The 14,671-nt window shown below is 53.8% G+C and overlaps 1 protein-coding gene across 2 annotated transcripts in view; it reads right to left on the bottom strand.

Moving 5' to 3' along the window:
• Window positions 1–311: 311 nt before the first annotated feature.
• ARHGEF37 (Rho guanine nucleotide exchange factor 37) overlaps window positions 312–14,671 on the bottom strand; it is a 58,120-nt gene continuing 43,760 nt past the window's right edge. For both annotated transcript variants that reach the window (XM_086697200.1, XM_086695067.1), the window contains exons 8-13: window positions 13,678–13,788; window positions 12,557–12,886; window positions 10,006–10,134; window positions 7,499–7,694; window positions 5,825–5,982; window positions 312–3,332 (exon numbers count right to left, since the gene is read on the bottom strand). In XM_086697200.1, the coding sequence (XP_086553326.1) occupies window positions 3,123–3,332; window positions 5,825–5,982; window positions 7,499–7,694; window positions 10,006–10,134; window positions 12,557–12,886; window positions 13,678–13,788 (1,134 nt within the window). In that variant the 3' untranslated portion in view covers window positions 312–3,122. The remainder of the gene's footprint in view (window positions 3,333–5,824; window positions 5,983–7,498; window positions 7,695–10,005; window positions 10,135–12,556; window positions 12,887–13,677; window positions 13,789–14,671) is intronic.

Genomic DNA, 14,671 nt, shown 5'->3' with positions numbered 1-14,671 from the left:
GCATGTGCCCTCCCTCCCACCTTCACCCAAGTTACCCATCAAGCCTCAGCTCAGACAGCGCTTCTTTCAGGAAGCCTTCCTGAGCTGCCAAGTCTCGGGGGTGACCCCTCCGCTGGCACTTGCTACTGCCCCACCCAAACGCTTACACTGCACGGTAACTGACTACTGATTTGTCTGTCTCCCTCCCCAGACCGTGGGCTTCGGGAGGACAGGGCCCCCATCCGTCTGACTCCTCACCGGATCCCAGCAGCTGAGGCCAACTCCTGAAGGCACCAAGGGGTGGGTGTTAGACACTCATTAAATGAACCCAGGAGCAGATGAGGCGCCATTTTTATGAACAGCAGGTATCCAGTGAGCACAGGTCACACTGTGGCATCCGACTATCCAATGGGTAGAGTCCCACAAACCCCAGAGACATTTTCATCGGTGAAGTCCTTTATTCTCAGCAGGTCACATCATTGATTCACCAAGCTAGACCTCCATATCATACGCGAGAATTCATTTATCTTCCCTTGACATTGTAATCTTATCCTCATGTTCAAAACCGGGTTTGGGCCCAAAAGGTTAAGGAGGATCCACTCTGTCGCAGGGAGCGAGGGCTACCCTCGTGAATCAGTCTTGTTTGGTTCACAGGCAAGTAACCTTAGCAAGTTTAATAGGTGAGAGCCCACCATGAAATAAGTAAGACACAGTGTAATGGATCTAGGCATTTAGGGGGGAAAAGGCACATTACCCAGAGTCCCCTGGAGAAAGTTCAGGCCGTTCTCTCTCTCTCGACATGCAATTTCTTACCTGTCAGTGACTTTTAATCTCATCCTCTTATCTACAAGACACCACAACCCATGTGCTACTGAACACATTTTCATTTTCCCCTCGCAAGATAGATTTGGTTCCAAGTGTATTTCAGGTTTCTCCCTTACGCCTTCAAGAACACCCACTTTTGTTCAGGTCCCTGTTAATGGCACTTAATACATATACATTCTGGGACCCGACAGAACAGGCTGTCCTATTTCAAGCCACCTCTACAGCCGTCCATTCCAAACATCTGAGCTAGGACAAAGCTCAGATGGGGTACATCCTAGCTTATAGCCTGTGGCCACTTCTGACTGCGCACCCCTCTCGTCCACCCCTGAGTGTCTCGTCCAGCCCCGATGGCACACCAGAAGCACCTCGGGAGCTTTCTGAGTTCCTGAAGCCCTGGCCACACCCCAGATGAATTCCATTAGAATCTCTGGGTGGGATCCTGGCATCAGTCACAGCTGAAAGTTGCCCAGGGACCACAGCAAGTAGCCAAGTTGAGAAGCCCTGAGCTAGGATTCCAGCCCACGGCAGATTCTCGGCAGTGAGGAACACACAAATGCATTTTCTATTTTATTATCTGCTCCCCTAGGCTTCCTGTTGGTACTAGAAACCTGAGCAGGAAAGAGAAAGGAAAGTGAGCCGAGGGCATCTTACAGAGTGAATTTCGTGCTGGGAAAGGGCCAGCGGGGACTGAGTTTCTCTTGCATTATGCATCTTCTGCTTTCACAAGCCGAGGAGTGAGGTGCAGACTCTCACACAGGCATGCATATTTCTCAAATGCCCTCCCCAAACCAGAGCTAACGGCGTTAGGCCCTACAGTTATAATAACATGGAGATGTTCTTGGAAATAAGCCAAAACTGCCACCAGTTTTTACACACACTCTAACCTGGGTTCGTTCCAAAATTGATCATTTGCATTAAAGATCACGCTGGACCATCCCCTTCTTTGGACCTTGAGATTTATCTTAGCCAGAGTGACAACACAGAGATGATGATTCAACAGTGGCTGCACCCCAAATTGCCCCAGTGGGCCAGTCTTCCTTGAACAGGAACTGTTTTTCAATTTCCAGGTTTGAGAAAGGGTTGACAATGGGTTTGATCTCACCAAGTTCAAGAGACTGGCTGCCTAGAATGCAGTGTTGAGAAGGATCCTGAAGTATACCCTGGGTTTGTGGGAAAGGACGCCACATTGATTGACAATGCCTGGACCGGGGAATGGGGAGCGGAACGCTCCTAGCTGCAGCTGGGTCAGGTGATGCTGGGCACATCCTGCTACCAAAGGCAATTTACATTTATACCACACTTCGCAATTTACAAGCAGCTTCCCAACCTTAGCCTCAGCTCATTCTCACCACAACCCTGTGAGTTGGATCTTTGTGGCGGGGAGGGAAAAACAGGTTGTGTCCTGTGTCTAAGGCTCCACAGCCAACTGACTTCACATTCACTGCTGCCTCCAGGCCCTGAAACCACCGGGGATTCCCCCTGGCTCCCAACTTCCAGAAACTGGAAACCAAGCCATGCCTAAGCTCCCCCACCCACCAGGCTTTTGACCACTTGCTGCATAGAGTTGCCTCTGCCATTTGCATAGCCTTTCGCTCCCTAATCTGGCAGTGTGCAACAGCCTCACGGGCCCACCTAACACGCTTTCAAAGTCCCTCCTTTCCCCGGAACAGCCTCTCAATTTGCCTAAACACATTCCAGAACTGTGATGTGGCCATGCCCATTCCCAGGCTAGGCCAACGGTCTCCTGAGAACCTTCCCACGGGCCCCACACGGCCTGGCTTCCCTGCTCAAGAGGGCTCCCAGGGGTTTGATGCCCAGGATAGCTCAGCTCCCAGCGTGGAGAAATAAAAGATGACCGGTCAGCTGTGGTGTCTCCTGATGCCACATGAAGGAAGTGAACCGTCAGGGCAGGTAGTCCTGGACCTCTCCAGTGTGTCCCCGTAACCCCATCGCACGCAGGTACCCTTCACCTGGGTGACCCACTCCCATGGGCAGGGCTGGATGAAAGCACAGGTAAGATTGGCCATAAGCTACAGCGAGTCCTTATCAATCTGACCTGCCATCCAGGCTGTTGTGACTTCAGATGGGAACCACCTTCTTTGCAGGCATAACAGTGGTTCTGCCTGGAGCCTTCCAAGCTCACCCAAGCCAAGCCGGGTACTCTGCAAGGTCCACCCACCTCTTCTGGCTGCCCTTCACCCAACCTTGGCCTGATCCCCCCCTTCCAGCCCCGCCTTCTCTTGGCTTCTGTTCCTTCGCAGGATCACGGCATCTAAGCCTCCCCATCCCTTGGCAACACGGGCTCCAAGGAGGGCACCCTAAGAGGGCAGACTCCAGCCCCACGGAGCTGGGCTTGGGGCCCTGGCCAGGAAGCTGGAAGGCACATATCCCCTCTGCCCGTTCACTTCCACGAGGCTCCATTCTGGGTTCCCCTTCTTGTCCTGGGCCTCCAGGACAGTCACCAGCTGGCCTGCCTGCAGACTCACTTCATGGCTGCTTCTGGCCACGAAGGGGTACACTGCCACCACCTGAAACACATGGAAAGTGACACAGAAATGGTCGGGGGGGGGGGGGCGGGGGAGACAGACAGACTCCACCCAGAGAGGCTGTTCGTCCTGCTCCCTCCCACCCGACTCAGTCCCCACTGCTGGGCTGTCACCACCTCCCAAGGACATCCTGTATGCTACAGATGAAGGCTACCTCTGCTACTTCCCACTATGTGGCAGGTTCCGTCCCAGCACTTTACCTCGTGTTGATGCTCACAATTATATAATCCCAGTTGGCCCATTTTTCAGATACGGAAGTTGAGACTCCGAGGGGTCAAACAACTTATTCAGAAATCACATGGCAATGAAGCCAGGCCTGTCTGGCCTCAGCCCACTGCTGCCATCTCACTGACTAGAAGGCATGGCCTTCTCTGCCTCATCACCTCCCCCCCACCCCGCCCTATCTAAAGGTGTCATCTGCTCAGGCCCATTTCCCAGCTTGGAGTACAGAAAAGAGGTTGGGTGACTTGGTCATGTTTTCGGGAAAAGCACTGAGCTGGAGGAAAAACTGGAGGGAAGGGCATTTATCAGGCTAATATTTCACCTCCCTGGCCTCAGTTTCATCATCTGCAAAATGGATGTGATATTATCCTTCCTGCCAGGTGGCTGTGGGAATTTAATGAATGATGAAGGCCTGTGCCTGGTACACAGTAAGGGCTCAGTAAATGAAGGCTGCTCTGATTATTTTTACCGTTCCCACTGTTACTGTGGCCAAGCCTCAGGAACAATCAGGAGCAAGGGAAGACTGGGAGGACCCCACATGTGTGGACCCATGAACAGGGAGGCAGCTGATGTGTCTGGGAAGATAGACCCAGAGACACTGCCCACCCTGGGTGGAGCAGGGACTCAACTGGGGGGCCAGGCCCTCTCGTGAGATCCTCGTGGGTCCTTTGCTGATAGGTGGGAACGTCCTGCAGGAGGCAGGCTTGATGCACTAATTGTGGCTGGTGCTCCAGGCACTGGCCCTTGGAGCCTTCCCAGGGACGCGTCACAAGCCGCAAACGTCAGATTCCACAGGCTTCCATGCAGCCCCCACGCGGCCCACTTCAGGCTCGGCTCTGGCCTGAGACACCCCCTGGCTATTCACTGCAAGCCTCTGGGTTCCCACCCCTTGTCCCCCCAGGCCCCTTCTGCTGCTCAACTGTCACCTGTGAAGCTCCTCCTTTCTAACTGGGAGCGTGGCCTCCCTTTACTGAGGTTCACATATGCCCGCCCGGCTTTCCTATCCCATCCAGCCCTCACGGCGACCCCACTGAGCTGCTCTCCCTCCAGAACTCTGTCCCAGCAAAGTCAAACCCTTCCGTGGCTTCCCATCACTGACTTGTGTTTTGAGATATAAGTCAAATACCGTGACAGTCATCTTTCTAAAGCGTACAATGCAATCGTTTTTAATACGTTCAGAGGCTGAGCAACCCTCACTACTGATTCCAGAACATTTTCATCACCTCAAAAAGAAACCCCATACCAGACAGCAGCACGTCCCATCCCCCAACCGCAGCCCCTGCCAGCCACTGATCCACTTTGTGTCTCTGCATTTGCCGGTTCTGGACTCTGGACTTTTCATATAAGCGGAATCACACAGCACGTGGCCTCTCGTATCACACTGAATGTGGTGGCAGGTATTGGCACCTCCTTTTTTATGGCTGAGTAATAATTAACTGGACGGATATGCCATATTGTGTTTACCCATTCATCTACTGGTGGACATTTCACTTGTTTCTAATTTTTGGCAGTTATGGATAGTGCTGCAGTGAACGTGCATGTACGTTTCCCATTGCTTTTAAGTAAGGGCTGACACCCTCACTGAGACCACCAGGCCCTGCTGGCCTGGCCCTGCCCACCTCTCCAGCAGCGCCTCACCCCTGCCCTCCTCTTCCTGGACCACACCTGCTTTAGTCAGTTCCTCACGAGCCCCTGTCTGGGCCTCTGCATTCCCGGAGCACGCTTTCTGGGGAGCTCTTCCCCTCCACATCCCAGCACACCCCCTTCAGCCAATCAGTCCCCGCTCACCCTTCAAATCTGAGAAAAAGCCATCATTTTTCTGAGAAAAGCCTTTTCTGAACCTCTCCCACACCTGGGGCCCTGGCATGTATCACTGCTCTAACTTTACAATTATCCACATGATTATTTTATTACTTGCTCAGATTATAAATCTGAGGAAGGCAAGGACCAGGATTTACTTGTGCTCATTATTAGGTCTGTCCTCTAGCACACTGCCTGGCAAATATTGAATGAATGAATGAACGAACGAATGAATGAATCCCACTTGTCCTGCTGATAGGGAGCAAGGGGTTGCTGATGTGGCAGGGATGGGGGTTTCCTTCTTCCAGGTCCACTCCTGACCAGGACACCGGTGTGGCCACTGACCAAGGCCCTGGCCTCATGGGACGGTAGCCTCCTGGAACAGGAGGAAAATGAAAGCCCCACTCCAGGTGGCCATGCAGAGACAGATCCCACCCCTCCCCCAGACTCACCTGGGTCACTGTTGGGACGGAGGGGACTGGGGCTGGGCTGGGTTCTGGTGTTAGATGATGGGAGTCCTTGGGAGGCTGCACTTGCTCTTTGACCTCCTCCTGACCGGGGATGACACGGTACAGCTCCAGCTTCCCAGCTGGCACATACCCTCGATGCCCTACAGGACATGCAGAACGTTATCGGGCTGCGGACCGCCCTCCCCACCCTTCAGGGGTAGAGGAAGTTACCACCATTTCACCGAAGTGAATACCTCCAACACAGCTCTCCAGCCCAAAAGAGGACCTGAAGAGGTCATGGCAGGAACCTCACAAAGCCATCCCCAACCCACTCCCACTCACTGTTTCCAGCCTCTACTTGCACACCCTCACTGACAGGGAGCTCATTCCCTACTGAGGCAGCCTACTCTGTTTTGAACAGCTTTGACAGAGATTAAAAAGTTCTTTCTGGGGCTGGTATGAAAACTGCTTTTCCGGTGCTGGGCCCACGTGTCTCCTCCGCCTCTAGCAGAGGCCCAGAGCAGGGCTGCTTCCTCACCCCAGGACAGCCTTTTCCAGGAGGCAGAAACTGCCTTTCCCTTCTCCAAGTGCCCCCAGTTCCTGCTCAGGAACAACGACTCCAGTGCCGTTCCGGCTGCTATGGCTGTGCATGGTCAGCACTTCCCAAGGGCCCACGGGGTGCCAGACTGGCATTCTATTGTCTAGCTTTCACATCCACCCTCCGGGTCAGGACTCTTGTCTCCATCTGATGGCTGAGCCAACACAGCTTAAGAGGCTCCGTAACTTCTCTGGAGTCACGCAGTTAGTAGGGTGGCAGGCTGGGGATCCCGGCTCCGTCCTCTTGACCCCAGGGGCCAGCTTGAACACCCAGGCGGCTGGGTCACGAAGAGTGCCCTTTCACGATTTCCGCTCGATTGTATCGTTTTCTTAAGTTTTTGATAGACTCACTTTTTAAACCTTAGACCTGTTCTATCAATAATTTGAAGAAAATATCGGCTTCTGTACTGGTTCTAGTTTTTCTCAAACGCAGAAAAACATTTCAGTAACAATTACAATAAACAGTCTGAAGGGGAAAAGCTGTCTGTGGATCCCCACCGGGTCCTGTGTCACCCTCACCTCGTGGGTCACGTGCCCCTTTTTGGAAGACATTGCAGGCCATCCTGTCCTGGGTTCAAAGTGCCCCTCGCCTCCTGCCCAGTTACACTGGGGCGCCAGACCTGAGCAGCACACCCGAGGGCGGGACCAGTGCGCAGGAGACAGGACAACATCTCCCTCATTCTGGATGTCAGATGTCTCCCATGTGGCTGGGATCCAAGCGTCCCCTGTCTGCGAATCTACATCTTTCAGAGCGAGGCTGGAGTTCTCTCCATACATCTCTGTCTACCCCGGTGGTCTGTGAAGTCCCCAGGCAGGGTCCTTGTCTTCTCTGCACAGCGCTCAGCACACAATAGGTGCTTGATAATGCACGCAGCAACATGAGACTGCCTTCCTCTTGTTGGCATGTCACCTACCATACCAGCTGGCTGTGCCCCAAGCCCTGCATTTTCCCCTGTGCCGATCCCCATCCTGGGTTTGCACAGCCAGGCTCTGGCCCACACTAGTGCCCAGATCTCCCCGCTGGTTCCTGTTGGGTGGTTTTCCCAGAGGAAGGGGAAGAGCCCACGAAGTCCCACGTACCCCCAGTGTCCACCAGCCAGCGGCTGCTGTTGCCTTTGGTGTCCTTGTTTTGAAGGAGAGCCACAATCTGGCCCCGCAGCAGCGTCAGGTCCAGAGTCCCAGCCCCACTGATGTTGCTTGTCACCTGGTACAGCTTCTCCGGGCCATATCTGCTTAGCAGCACCTGCACCTGGCGTTCAGCCCCTGGAAGGACCGGCTGGGGGGCGGGAGGGAGGGACAGACAGAGACACGGGGGCCTGAGTTGGCGTGTCAAAGCCGGTGCAGTGTTTGCCCACGTGCCGACGGCCAGGGGACCTGGGCTGATCCAACCTCTGCTGCCGACAGGCATCCCAGCCGGGCAACAGTCTCCTCGCCAACAGATGGCTGGACCACAGGAAGAACACATACTCTTAGCAGCCGAAGGGATCTCAGAAAAAGAAAAACAAAAACCCAAAAACCCTGTAATTTAACCCCTAAAGCCCCTCTAGGTCCACACTTCCGGGATTTTCTAAAATCCTAATTCGGGTCCTGAAATTTCTCAGTTACAGCACTCTAGGACTGGGCCCTAAACTCTGGCCCCAGCCTCAAGCTGAATCATCCCACAGGAAAAAGCCCGGCAGGGCTCTTAGCAGGGCTGTGAGCTTCCCACGGCCACCTGGCCTTCCTCGTGTGGCTGCTGTGACAGCCAGCACAGGGTGACACGCACAGACCCTCCCTCACGTGCGAAGGAAGGGAGCGCTATCTTTTATTCCACAAGTGTTCACTGAGCACCTACTGTTTACAAGGCCCAGGAAGCCTTGTGAATGGGGTAGTGGAAACACAGAAGACAGCTTTGCCCTGATGCGAACTGCCACCCAGCTGGGAAGAATGACTCAGTGGCACTGTCCGCCCATCCAACGACCTCCTGGCATTGCCTTTGTTTTCTTGCTCAGGGTTTCCAGAAGTATCACCAAGAAGGGACTCGGGGACAACTGTCCCCTTTTTGTAAAACAAAGGAGAAATTTAAGATGTTCTATATAGATCTACCATATACTCTCTGACTATGTATCATATTCTATATGGTTATTTCTGGGAGAAGAGGTGTTGGTGTAGGGAAAACAGGCAGAGGTGCCCTTCAGGGGCATTTGGGCACAGACTCTGCCATTAGCCCTACTCCAGAGGGTTCGCTAGTCAGGATCGAGAACCAGGAGGACCTGGTGTTTCTAAATAGGCCCTTAAATGCAAGTGGAGACAGGGTGGCTTTCCCCGCTGCGCAACACCCCCCCCCCCCCTCCAGAATGCTGGTGTTAACCCGAGTATAAAAGCCAGTGGTGTAGAAACATTTGCCTCCTTTCTCAAGTCTGAGAGAGGCCCTAGGAAGACAACAGCAGTATTCCCTGGAGGAGCCGAGGGGAGCCAGGGAAAAATATCACCAGGAGTGATGGGACGGAAGCACTCCTGCGTGACCACCTCGCTTCTGTGGGTTCTGCACCCTCAGGCAGAGAAGTCTGGAATGGATAGGGGGAGTGTGGGCGGTGGGGCAGAAACAAAGGTGGAAAAGAAGGGGCTTCCGCTCTCTTCTACTGACTTGCAACACATACTGGGGTTATGATGTTCCCATTCGTTTTCTCTTTTTTGTTTCTCTGTGTCTTCTTTCTACAATCAGCTTGGGATGCTTTTCCGATAAGAACGTTATTGTGTCTTAAGTAGAAAGAGAAAGGAGGCTCCCACGCCCCGGGACCCATACAAGTGCCCGCTCTGTGTTTTCTGCACCTTCCTCTCCCCGCATAGCAGGGCCCCTGCCACACCCCCCACGAGACCTCTGCTGGGGCAGTGTCAGCGTAGGAGAGGAAGTGGGGACGGCTGTGGCCCAAGCAGGAGTCAGCACCCCTCGGAACGGCCATGCATCTCTGATGGTCTTTGACCTTCTCTGCACTCCAGCCACGTGCCCAGGCCACCTGTATGGGCACGCTCTGCTGGGCTCCTTTACTTGTCCCTCTGTGTCCCCTTCCCCCTTCTGGGGAATCCTGGTACTGTCTCCTGACCCTTAATTTCGCAATTCCACGTACGACTGAGCACCCAGTTTCAATTTCCTCAAATCCAGGCCCGTCCTCCTCTGGGGACTCTTTCTGACTACCTCAGCTCTGTTTACAAAACAGACTACCTAGGGGCACCTGGATGGCTTAGTCGGTTAAGCATCTGACTTCGGCTCAGGTCATGATCTCATGGTTTGTGAGTTCGAGCCCCTCGTCGGGCTCTGTGCTGACAGCTCAGAGCCTGGAGCCTGCTTCCGATTCCGTCTCTGTCTCTCTGCCCCTCCCCTACTCGCTCTCTGTTTCTCTCTCTCTCAACTATAAAACATAAAAAAAAAAATTTTTTTTTAAACAAAACAGATTACCTGTGTATCTCCTTCAAGTGGACTGGAAGGTACCCTTTCCTTATATTTTAGAGAAAAATATTTTACAAAAAAAAAAAAAAAAAAAAAAAAAGCTGCACCCCATTGGCAGGTGAAGGACCGAACGGTCTACGGGACAAGGAGGGACACTTACCTGAACGGTGGGAGGTGGCAGCACTTTCTCAAAGTTCTCTTGAAAGGAGCGAAGCTGGTGACCAGTCTGGCCCAGCACATCTTCCACCAGTTTCCTGAAGGCTGGCTCGGAGAGGTGGTGGTGAGGCAGCTGGGTGGGGCAGACACTGTCATCAGAGCACGCTCTGGAGAAAGGGGACAGAAGGACTCTGGCAGCCTACACTCCAGCCCCGATGTGTTACGATGGGTCTTTCTGTCTTTGTCGGCTGCCATTTTTGCCTGCCGACTGCCCCACTCTCTGTCCTTCAAGAAAGCATCCCTCTGGGAGGGTCTCGCGGGATTGCCCACCGTGGTGCTGCAGCCACACGGCTGGCAGGCACGGCCACCCTTCTCCCATCCACCGTGATCAGCCCACCGACTGGACAAGCAGCCCGCGCAAGGCTCAGAGTCGTCCTCCCGCAGATTTAGTATGTGAAGGCTGAGAACGACAGAATAACGTTTCCCCTAGCTTCTGAGATGTGAAGCTGTCTCTCCCACCATGCAGAAAAAGGGTCTGCCTGAGAATGAAGCCAACCCGGAGAAGGACACAGAGCCAGGAGGGGGAGCGAGAGTCAGAGCCCCGACAACACTATCTGTACTGAATGCAGCCTGCCCGGGGCTCATCCCCTCCGGAGCCTCCCAGTTATGCAAGTCACGACGCTGTTCTTTAGGCCTAAGCTGGGTTGTAGCCCAAGAAGTTCTGAGTAATGCTCCATGCTGAGCCCCTGGCCGTGCTAGCCATCTCCAGCATTCTTACCACACGACCTAGGAATGAGTTAGACCCCACAGCTAACAGAGACATGTCCTCTCTCTGCTTGTCACCAAACTCACTGCTCTTGGCTCTGACTCAGAGCCCTTCCCCCGCCCCCCAGGATGCGGACAGACTGAGGCTCCACCGTGCAGGCCTTTCTTGGACTCCACAGGACCGGTCCAGGGGGAGGGGCCATGGGCCACAGACAGGAAGCGGGCACCAATCACTGACAGGCCCAACCAGGAAATGTCCCCTTTCAGCTTGTATAAAGCTGACCTTCCCGCTATTGGCACCCTGTAATACTCCCCAGCCCCGCACATCCCGGTCTGAACACCAGGGGCCTGGCAGCCTTGGAGGGAAAACTAGAGGGCGGGAAGAGAGTGACAAGATCATCTAATCAGATTTACCCTCTGCCTTCAGGAAAGAGAAATGCTTCTTTTTGCAGATGGTTCAGGCTTAATTGAATTCAAAAAGAGTGTCTGAGATAGAACTCTGTATTAAATGCTTGGAAGGCCAAAAAGAATAAAGCCTACAGTCCCAGCCCTCCTCAATAAGGGGAAACAGCTTCATCCAGCAGCCCAGCAGAAGGCAGTCTCTGCTAAGTGCTTCACAGAGCACATCCGAAGGGCTGGTGGAGGACAGAGGGCGGTGAGATGGGCTCTCCCAGCCGGGAGAGGGGATCCGGAGGGCTTCATGGAGAGACTTGTTCATCTTTCACATGTTTGGGGAGTTCCCGCCATAGGCCAGGCACTGTGGAAGGCATGGGGGACGATGGGGTAGGGGTGTTCCAGGCCAAGGAAGGAGTCGGTGCAAAGGGCCGTGGTCACACTCAGAAGAGGTGTGCTGGAAGGGGCTGCGGGGGTGCAGTGAGGCACAGAGCCTCCACGGAGGTGGAGCATGTGTGATTTAGAGGAAATCTCATGCAACAAACTGCATGGGGGCAGCTGAGCTGGAGACCATGAGGCAGAGGAGACAGCATGTGGTATGGGGAGTGCTGGAAGTTCCCGGGGGGCCAGACCCACAAGCCCCTCAGCTCGGATGCTGACATCAGAGAGAGACTGGAAAGCAGCAGAGTCTGCCTTCCTGTGTCAACCCCAGTTTTCAAGAATCAAAGTTTGCCCTTGGAAGTTTGTCCAAACCTCTTTGCAAGCTCTTTATGCTTTCAGCAGACAGCTCTTCTAACAGGCTGTCAAGCATTGTTCAGAGCCTGGGCTCCAGGGTTGAACTGCAAGGGTTCAAATCCTGCTATCAGCGGGGTGGCCTTGGGCAAGCCGTTTAACCCCTCTGTGCCCGGGGCTTCCTTTTGGAATGAGGACAATAACACCACCTACTCTACAGGGTCACTGTGAAGATCAGGTGAGACAATACACGGAAGGTACTCACTAAGTGCTCACAAGGAGGCGGCTGCTAGAAGAATAGTAGCAGCAGAATGAGGCTTGGGACATTCACTCCTGATTGTGTAGAAGGGTCCTGGCCTCCGTCACCAATGTCTAATACACCCCAAGGCCTGGCCCCAAGGTCTGCTATTTTCCCAGCAGAGCCTCTTCCGCTTCTGAATCCCAGAGCCCAGGAATGGCCTAAAGTCCCAGTTCTACCCTTGTTTACATGATCTGACTCCATTAATGGAAGGAGAACCGGCATCAGAGAGATCCAGAAGGTCCCCGTGGGCTCCTCCCAAGCACCTGATGGCCTGTTTGGAAGGCCCCATCTCATTCCATCCCAGCCCCCGCAAACAGCTGAGGGGGCCAAGAGGCCTTGCCTGGCTATCCTACAGAGGCCTTACCTGGGCCAAGCTGCCCTCTGCCCTCTGCAGCACTTGCTTCGCAAGGTCCCTCTGGAGGTCCACGAACGTGTGCAAGATCTGGCCCAGCCACCGCATGGCCAGCTGGTTAAGCTGGGGGAGTTCAGCCACCAACAGGGAGTTGAGGGCCTGGTACGTGTGCCGGGCCTCCTGCTCCTCGTACGTCACGCTGCCCACCTCCAACAGCTTCTCTTCCACCCTCTCGAAGTCCAGTAGTTTGTCCAGACGCTTCCTGACCAGGTTCTGAGGGCCACTCAGGGCTTTAGCGAGGCTGCACAATGGCTGCCATACCAGGCCTTCCAGCCGCTGCTTCTGTGGGGAGAGGTGAGCTGGGGGCTGGACAAGGAAGTGGCAGAGGACAGGCACCTGGGAGAAGGGGTTTTGGAGGCAGGTAGGACTGGGCTCTAGTCCCGCCCCCACAGACTAGCCGTGGCCTCTTGCGTGTTATGTAACCTTTCTGGGCCTCCACGTGCCCATCTGAAAAACGGGGACGGCGCACATACGAGCTTAGCAGAGTGCCTGGCGCTTCCCAGCATCTGTGCACAGGTCTGAAAAGATCTTGTAGAGAGTGGTGATCGCAAACACAATCTTTGGGGGCTCAGATCCCAACTTGCCATTGACCATCTGAGTCACTTTGGGAAGTCACTTTCTCCGAGCCTCCAGCTCTCATCTGCAGAATGGGGCTCTTAATAGCATCGACCCCGTGAGCCACGTTGTGAAGATTAAATGAGATGAAGACTGTAAAGGGCTCAGCAGCTTATGTGCCTGGCAGACAGCAAGGCACAACAAACATTAGCGGGGGCTATTTTTATCAGTAAAATGCATTAATAATAATCCCTGCCCTGCTGACAACTCTGGGCGGTTGCGGATGTGACAACCGTGTAAAGGTCCTGACTTCTAAATATTCTTCTTTTTCTTCTTCTTCTTCTTTTTTTTTTTTTTTTAAGTAATCTCTACACCCAACGTGGAGCTCGAACTCCCAACCGCGAGATCAAGAGCTGCATGTTCTACCGATGGAACCCGCGAGGCGCCCCCTAAATATCATTCCTAATAGGCTCTGCCACCTGCCTGAAAAGCAAGGGGAAAGGAGAGGCTGCACTTACAAAGTGTGGGAAGGCCTGGAGCTGGAGGTCTCCCATCAGGCTGCAGTACTGCACCACCGGCCCCCCAGGGATGTCCAGCTCGGATTCCTGCGGCCTGAAGCGGAGGAAAGCCTGGACCCCGAGCAAAGGAGAGACAGTCAGTCATGGCCCATCACAGCCATCTCACGCCTGTATCCCCACCCCCCAACTCTACCCTCAAAGAGACTGTCCAGGCTCTCTGCACACCCACCGTGACAGCGAAGCACACAGCCTAGTCAATCCTTGCACAACTTGGGTGATTAGAAAGTTCTTCCTTGGACTGAACCAACATCTCTCTCCCTATTCCAGCGCTTTCCAAACTTCATGCCTTTGCCGATCACCTTTGTGGTTTTACTGCCATGTCCATGTTCCACACATTCTATTAACCCTTGAAATCAACTAACCATGCCTATTTGTATCAAAGAATTTAAAAAAAAAAAACAACAACCCGCTGATGACACTACCATAAGAGGAAAACCAGCAATCACTGTCATAAATAGGCATGTGAGAGTAATTGCAATAAAAACAACGTCGTTAAGTTCTGTCTGGACATCGTTGCCTACAGAAGGCTCCCAGCCCGAGACTCGCTCTGCCCGTGTTTGTTTGTTTTTTTTAATGTTTATTTTTGAGAGAGACAGAGACAGAGCTTGAGCGGGGAAGGGGCAGAGAGAGAGGGAGACACAGAATCAGAAGCAGGCTCCAGGCTCCGAGCTTTCAGCACAGAGCCCGACGCAGGGCTCGAACTCACAGACCGTAAGATCACGACCCGAGCTGAAGTCGGACACCCAACCGACTGAGCCACCCGGGCGCCCCTCGCTCTGCCTGTGTTAAAGACACACAGGCAAAAGAAGGTTCTCCTGGACTGGGGATTACAAGAGGGAGTTGCGTGCTTGTTATGGGATTGCATGTCAACGCTGTGTCTGTCACATAAGCCTGAGTCTGGGGAAATGCAGCCAAATGCTTCCAAATATCTGTC

Source organism: Puma concolor, chromosome A1, assembly GCF_028749965.1.
Source record: "Puma concolor isolate L17-30 chromosome A1, mPumCon1.1.hap2, whole genome shotgun sequence".
NCBI lineage: Eukaryota > Metazoa > Chordata > Mammalia > Carnivora > Felidae > Puma > Puma concolor.
Note: the sequence above shows the minus strand (reverse complement) of the source record. Positions and strands in the feature narration are given on the sequence as shown.